The sequence below is a fragment of the Tyto alba genome, unplaced genomic scaffold (genome assembly GCF_018691265.1).
Source record: "Tyto alba isolate M040663 unplaced genomic scaffold, T.alba_DEE_v4.0 Super-Scaffold_17, whole genome shotgun sequence".
NCBI classification, from domain to species: domain Eukaryota; kingdom Metazoa; phylum Chordata; class Aves; order Strigiformes; family Tytonidae; genus Tyto; species Tyto alba.
The window spans coordinates 1,263,569-1,270,971 of NW_024881279.1; the positions used below are offsets into that span (position 1 = coordinate 1,263,569).

General features: G+C 54.6%; 1 protein-coding gene across 1 annotated transcript; it reads right to left on the reverse strand.

Annotated features, from left to right (window-relative positions):
* Positions 1–3,861: 3,861 nt before the first annotated feature.
* EGR1 (early growth response 1) lies at positions 3,862–6,930 on the reverse strand. Its single transcript, XM_042790233.1, has 2 exons — positions 6,499–6,930; positions 3,862–6,161 (listed from the first exon to the last, which is right to left on the reverse strand). Exons 1-2 carry the CDS (start codon positions 6,731–6,733, stop codon positions 4,864–4,866), a joined length of 1,533 nt encoding a protein of 510 aa, XP_042646167.1. The 5' UTR covers positions 6,734–6,930; the 3' UTR covers positions 3,862–4,863.
* Positions 6,931–7,403: the final 473 nt, after the last annotated feature.

A 7,403-nucleotide genomic window follows, 5' to 3' on the forward strand; every position in this document is an offset into this window, starting at 1 on the left:
CTCAGTATTACCCAGGTTAAACTGCATCCTACCTACTTCGGAGGCGGGCAGACAGAGCGTCTCAGTCCCTATTCAAGAAACCGCAACAGCAAGGAGCGGCGAAGAAACGCTAAAGGCCTGCCCGTCCCCGCCGCGGTCCCCGGGAGCGCCGGCAGGGCCCAGCCGCGGCTGCCCGGGGCCCCGCCACAGGCCGCCATCCCAAGGGCCCCGGGCGGAGCGGAGCCTCCCCCGGCCCAGAGCCGGCGGCCCGGGCCCCGGTGGCTGGCGGAGGGGAGGGGACAAGCTCCCGGCAGCCCCACCGCGGCGCCGGGAACGCGTGAGCAGGAAAGGCCTTTTTTGGGCCTCGGAAGTGCCATAAAAGGCGCGGAGGAAACGCCAAATATGGTCGGCGCGGTTCCGGCCGCCGCGGGAGCGGCATTTCCGCTTGGCCTTGGCCGCCCCGCGGCCGCGTGACGGGGCCCCGCCCGCCGGCGCGCTCCCGGCGCTAACGAGGAGCCGCGCGGGCCCGGCCGGCGGTTCGTGAGGGGCCGCGCGTGTCCCCGCGGTGCCCCCCCACCCCCCCCCCCCCCCCCCCCCCCCACTCCCCCCACCCGAGACCAGCTGGGCTACCGCCAGCCGTGACGCGCGGCCTTTCCTCTCGCTAGTGGTCAGCTCTGAAGCTCGGCTTTAAATCACAAACAGCTGAGGTTTAATTCAGGCAAATGGATTTTCTGGCAGCGACCGGGAAAGCAAGAGGCCTTCTCTGCTGCTGCTTCCCCTTCTTCCTTCTCCTCCTCCTTCTTTTTCTTCTATCCCCCCCCCACCCCACGCCGCTGCGCTTCCTGCGGGGCTTCGGGCCTTTATCTGCAGGGAAGGCGAGGGGTTTCCCCCGCCAGTGGCAACACCTGCATTTTCCCTGGAAACGGCCTCCTCGAGATCGACTTACCCTCCCAATTAGGCTAGGAGCAGACTTTTTAAGAATCCGACACCCTCTCATCTTTCAGACCAACAGCGAACAAAAAGGTGTCACAGCATATGTACAGTCAGCGCTTTCTGAAAGCTGCTTTAATTTTATGGGCCGACGGCCCCATTTTCTTTATGTTATAAACCGGGACAGCAAAGGCAAAGCACAAGTGACTGCAATTTAGACCAAATGCCAAAGACTAAATTGTGAGCGCTTTCTAGGAAGTAACACAGAAAGGTATCAGCATGAAAGTGGCCTTGGTTGGCATATGCCAACGGTTTTTACGATTTTTTTATTACTCTCTTTTCCCAACCAGAGGCTTCATGGTACTGGGGAGCTTCCTGCAATGAGATGAAATTCAGACAAGTGACCCCCCAGCTCGCAGGCCGTTACAGGCAAGCTACAGTACACAGGTGCTGAGCCCCCAGAACACTGCTGGCTTGCACTATTCAGCTATGCTGCTTTTTTGAGTCAGGGTTAACGTGGGGCCAACAATAACCCTGAACATCCCTGCAGCTGGACACTGCTACCTGTGGATTGCCTATGATCAATGCTCACAGCTGTGGGAGGCCAGAATTTTTCTACCTAAAGGGAGACTGCAGCACCCCCAAGAGAAGGCCTAAGGAGGTGACCAGGGAGGAGGGGAGAGGGATAGGGTGGATCTCTGGAGGCCTCCACAAGTTGAAAGAATCTGCCATCACAAAGTGAAGAAAGCATGGACCAGTATTTATTTGAGCTAGAGAGGCCTTGCAGATCCCATCACCTCCTTTGCACTGCTGCCTTGGCACCCACAGGACGGTCTTGTGTGCAGAGGTGGCTAGCCAGATGTCAGAGACGTGCCCTGCTGCTAGAAAGGGTGTTCTGGCTTTCACTCTTGTGTAGCCCTGCAACACGGTCTGACTGGGTCCATTTTGCACACATTGCACCAACGAGCACCCATCTTCTTCTTTAAGCGTGGCAATTATATCACTCCTCATTTCTGTAGAAAGTGGTCTGGACAACGTGGGGCACCCTCAGGCTCATCAGGCATTGCTTGAGAGCCCACATGGTCAGTTTTTATCACAACTCCAGAAGGATAGACCAGGAGTTATCACAGACTAGATTGAAAAGACAGCAACATCTACAGCTTCCTGAGAAGGGGAAGTGGAGAGGAGGGATTGCTGAGCTCTCTCTTCTCCCTGGTGTCCAGTGACAGGACAGAACACATGGGAATGGCTCAAAGCTGCATCAGGGGATGGTCAGCCTTGACATTAGGAAACATTTCTTTACCGAGAGGGTGTTCAGATGGAACAGGCTTTCTGGAGAGGTGGTCAATGTCCCATGCCTGTCGGTGTTTAAGAGGCACTTGGACAATGCTCTTAATAGCATGCTTTAACATTTTGTCAGCCCTGAAGTGGTCAGACAGTTGGACTAGAGGATTGTTGCGGGCCCTAGGTCCCTTCCAGCAGAACTTCTATTCCATTCTATTATTTTATTTTCTTTCTATTTGGTTCTAAACATCTGAACAGAGCCGTGCCCACAGATCAGAATGGCCTTGGGCTGACTCCAACTGTTTATTTTGCTGCTGACTTTGAGAATTGGAGGTGGGAAGAAAAATTGTGGTTAGCTTTACATAATGTTACTTGCTTCCTTCTTTGAAGCATCACATTTGAAGGCCCTTCTTCATTGCCTTGTCTCCCAGAAGTGGATTTCTGCGGCTTCTGACACGGGTTACATGCTCAGACAGTGTGAAGCCACTTATTTGGCTGGGCCAGTCAATTTGCCTTGGCCAGAGGCCAGAGCCCCTTGGGTTGAAAAAAGCTAGTGCTTTTCTCTGGAAAGGCCCAGTGGGACCAGCTGCAAAGTCACAGCTTACAGACCCCACCCGGCACTGCAGGCACAAACCAGCACCAGACAAAGTAGCAAAAGCCCTTCCCCACAGCTTGTCCCAACTCGCTGAGGACAGTCCTGCCTGAGGGACAACAGACTGGAATTTACCAACTGCTCAGCTCTTAGGCATCTTCCAGAATCGATGCCATTTGCCGGGGGGGTGGGCGGCATCCCCAAGAAGAAAGACTAGCCCAAGGGCTTCAGCATGTTGCCCTTCCTAACCTGTGGGGTCGATTTTGACAAGTACTAGGGCATGCTGTGTCCGACAGAGACTGCTTGCCGGTTTACGCCGCTCTGCCAGCTGCACTCCTCAAGGCCTATATCTGCATCTCAGCTCTTCACAACCCTCAATGGGAGTGATTTGTAGAGAGCTCGCCTGAAAGGACTGACACCAGAACCCTCCTCTGTACCTGCACCACCAGTTCTCACAGATGCAAACTCCTCTGAATTTACCCTGCATAGAGTTCACATACCCCCTGAAATATATTTCAAGCCACCATGTAAGGATGTGCTTTCCTCCTATAAATGCTGAAACATCTATACTAAAGGCTATCGGGCCCACGCACCTACATGCCCTATGTTGTGTCAAGGGGGAACTTTTGACAGCCCTGAGCTGAGCGGGGCTACCTTCCGTCAACCATCCATTTGGACTGAGCTTGTATTTCCAGCCTAGAAACTGCTCTATTATCTTACCATGCAGTAAGATTTCTCACTACCTTTGAACACACAATTGAAATTCTAATTTTCAAACCTAATTTTCAGCACTAGGAGAATTGGTTTTCTTCCTAAGATTAGCTCACATGCTTCTGGAGAAGCCAGAAAACATGGCTACTTCAAAAGAGCAGGTGATGCACCTAGCGCAAGGGCGTATGTGCTGCATCCCTGCCTTTGCAAGCATCTGTACTTAAGAGCGATTGGTCTCCCCTCCTTTCTTTAAGCAAGTATTTCTGCACAAGACAAGCAGCACTTGTTACTTCCCAGCCACTCAAGGAATCAGGGGTGCTGCAGCACAGTCTTCCTCTGTAGCAACTTAAAGGAAAATGTGAAAGTCCGCACAATTTGATATTTTATTTATTTTTTTCTGAAGGGTATTGTACACCAAATAGCCCATTGGCAGGAAAGCGCATTCGATGTGTTTAGAAGCCAAACAGTCACTTTCATTTTAACAAACACAATTAGAAAGTAAAAATAAACCACAAAATAATGAACTGCATGTTCATAACATACAAAAATTGCTGCCTACTCAGTAGGTAACTACAACATTCCAACTCCTGAATATATATATATATATATATATAAATTTACATTTTTGTAACAAAAATAGACTTTGAGAGGTGTGGGGTTTTTTTTTTTGCTTACATTCCATCCCTCCAGGGCTTTCTCGTGCTCCCCTCCCCACCCATTCCCTGCTCACCCTTACATTCTTTGAGTAACATCCCTTTCACTTTAAGGCAAGATGCAAAGCATCCATTCACACAAATGCATGACGTCAGCAAGGCTTCACAAAAAGGCACCAAGACTCATAACTTTAAAAACAAAACTTCTGCCACATGTGAGTGTCTCATCAGGTGATATTTACATAGCATCATTCTAACATGCTCAAATACAGTAAGTGCTGTTCCCAAAGAAGTTTGAAACGCATTACAGCATTGTCACTGAAATAGAAGTAACATTTACAAAATATGGCCCTGCAAACGCCAAATAATACAATATGGATACGCAAAGATTTTTCACATCGATAGTACCTAAAGGAAAAGCAAAACCATGGCACATGTACAATTTACATCAGCTACATACTTAATCAAAAGTCCTTTCTTCCTAATAAAAGACTATTGTTTACGGGGAAAATTATACTGAACTTATATCCACAGTCCATGCAAATTAAGTCATTCAACAGAGGTGGAAAACTTAAATGGCAGTTGTTTCAGGCAGCTGAAGTTTAAAGAAAAGTTAAATAGCCTTGCAACGTATGGTGTTGGGGAAGTAATTGGAGACTCCATGTCTGATAATACCAATGGAAAAAGTGAATTCTCCTGTTCCAGAAGGTCATCTCAGCAAATCTCAATTGTCCTTGGAGAAAAGGCTGATGTCATGTCTGAAAGTGCTGAGGTCACCTGTGAGCTGAAATTGTTGGTGACCCCTGGAGATGAGAAGGAGGTGGCCACTTGGGTCTGAAAATTGGCAGTGCCAGAGGGGTAAGTGGTTGCTATAGAAGGAGATGGGAATGTGGTGTGTGCAGGGGAGGGATAGGAAGAGGGAGCAGGGGAGGAATACACTGTGCGCACTGGTGAGGGGTAAGTGGTGGCAATGGAGGAAGGGTAGGATGTAGTCACAGAGGATGAGTAGGCAGAAATTGGGGAAGCAGTTGAAACCGGAGCCGCCTTTTCCACTTTCTTGTCCTTCTGCCTAAGGTGGATTTTAGTGTGTCTCTTCCTCTCATCACTTCTGGCAAACTTTCTGCCACAAATGTCACAGGCAAATGGCTTCTCTCCTGTGTGTGTGCGGATGTGCGTAGTCAAGTGGTCGCTCCTGCTGAAGTTCCGCATGCAAATGCGGCACTGGAAAGGTTTCTGTCCCGTGTGGATGCGGATGTGCCGCGTTAGCTCATCGGACCGTGAAAACCTCCGGTCACACGACTCCACTGGGCAGGCATAGGGCCGCTCATGAGGAGGGGTCTTGCTGGGACGATTTGGGTATTTCCTCATCCTGCTGGGCTTGATCAGCTGGGACTGGTAATTAGTGTTGAGGGTCTTCAACTCTTGGGAACCAGTCTGAGTAGCAAACGCCTTAATAGTGGACAGCGGTGTGAGGGAAGGCTGCTGTGCTCTGGTCTCAAGGGCTGGGAAGGGCTTCTGATCAGCTGGAACAAGACTGAGCTCGCCCTGTTGCTGAGGGAACAGGTAATCCGGGATCATTGGCACCTGAAAGTTGGTTTTAGCAGTCGGATAAGCTGGAGGTGGATACTGGATGGGGGGTCCAGAGGGGTTGGGAAAGGACTGGGTCTGCGGTTCAGGGAAAATGTCAGAGGTGGCATTGGGAAAAGTTGGTGCAGCTGAATAAATTGGGCTATTCTCGCTGGCTTGGACAGAACAGCTCAGAGGGGGGCTCTGTGAGGAGGAGGATGGTGATGATGAAGAAGGTGTTGAGGCAGGAGGTGCATTAGCCATGCCAACCAGCCCGCTGACGAGGCTGAAGAGGGGTTCTGGCCATAAGGTGTTGCTACTGTTGGGGGCCGGCTCTAGGGAGAAGCGCCCCGTGTAGGTTATCGGTGGGAGCCGCGTCGTTTGGTTGGGATAGCTGGTTTCTGGCAAGGTTTTCTCGTTGTTCAGGGAGATCTCGGGAAAGGTGTCTGAAAAGAGAGGAACAGCGATTACTTACGGCAGCCACCGCAACTGCTGCCAGCGCTCCGCGAAGCCATCCCCACGCAGCGCAGCCCCGGATCCTCGCTTCTAGTTAATTAATAATTGAGCGTAAGATTGCAGCGCCGCTGGCAGGTTTCCAGCAGCAGCAGCAGGAGCAGGAGCAGGAGCTAGCCCGGAGCCGCTGACGCACACAGGAGAATCCCCCCCCCCCCGCGCAGCCGCCGGGACGGGAACGCCGCTGCAGCGCGGAGCCCCTGCAGGCGCCGCTGCCCCCGCGGCGGACCGGGACTCCCCCGCCCGCCCAGGCGAGGCCAGCGCGCTTACCTGCCGCGAGGTGCTCGAAGTGCTGCTCCCCGGGCTCCCCGGCGGCGCCGAAGCCCGCGCTCTCAGGCGCCCCGGGAGGGGCGAGGAACTGCGGGCCCCCGCCGCTAAGCAGCATCATCTCCTCCAGTTTGGGATAGTGAGTGTCCATGGCGGGGGGCGAGTGCGGGAAGGCGCCGAAGGGGTCGGAGACCTGCAGCGGGGGCAGGAGCTGCATCTCCGCTTTGGCCGCGGCCATGAGGGCGCCGGGCTCGGGCTCTGACGGGTGGTGGCGCTGCCGCCGCGGGCCCGGCGGACGGGCCGGCTGCGGCGAGGCGGCCGTCGCCTGCTGCGTGCCCCGCGCCGCGGTCGCCCCGGCGCTGCCCGCTGAAAGTGCTCGGCTCCCCGCCCGCCCGCCCGCCCGGGGCTCCCCCCGGCTCTGCCCGCTGGAAGCGCTCGGCTCCCCGCCCGCCCCGGAGCCGCCTCTATATATCGGGTCCGACCGGCCGCAGCCCGCCCCGGCCCTGACGTACATGGCCATATATGGAAAGCAGGAAGCCCTTATTTGGACGCGGGCTGGAGGACCCCGCCTGGCGTCAGCACCTGGCACCGGGGAAAGCCAGGCCGCGGGGGCCCCACCCGCCCCGGGCTGGGAGCCCCGCGCCCGTTGCGGGCCTGTCTCCCGCCACGGGTAGGGCCGCCGCAGCTCTGCCGCAGCGCCGCCGTCCCCGGGGCGCGGGGTCCCCGGCCCCCCTCCCGTCCCGGCCAGCCCGCCGGAAGCCCCCGACGCACTTTCCATATTAGGAAACAACCTTATAAGTCTCGGTTCCGGTGGAGACTTCCCGCTCCTTATATGGAGATTCCGGCCCCGGGTAGAGGGGGGGGGGGGGGGGCGGCACGGGGAGCCCGTGCGCGAGAGCCAGGTTGCC

Coding starts and splice junctions, on each gene's coding strand:
- EGR1 (XM_042790233.1), bottom strand. CDS start 6,733: ATGGCCGCGGCCAAAGCGGAGATGCAGCTCCTGCCCCCGCTGCAGGTC. Junction 6,162..6,498: donor CTTCGAGCACCTCGCGGCAG/GTAAGCGCGCTG, acceptor CTCTCTTTTCAG/ACACCTTTCCCGAGATCTCC.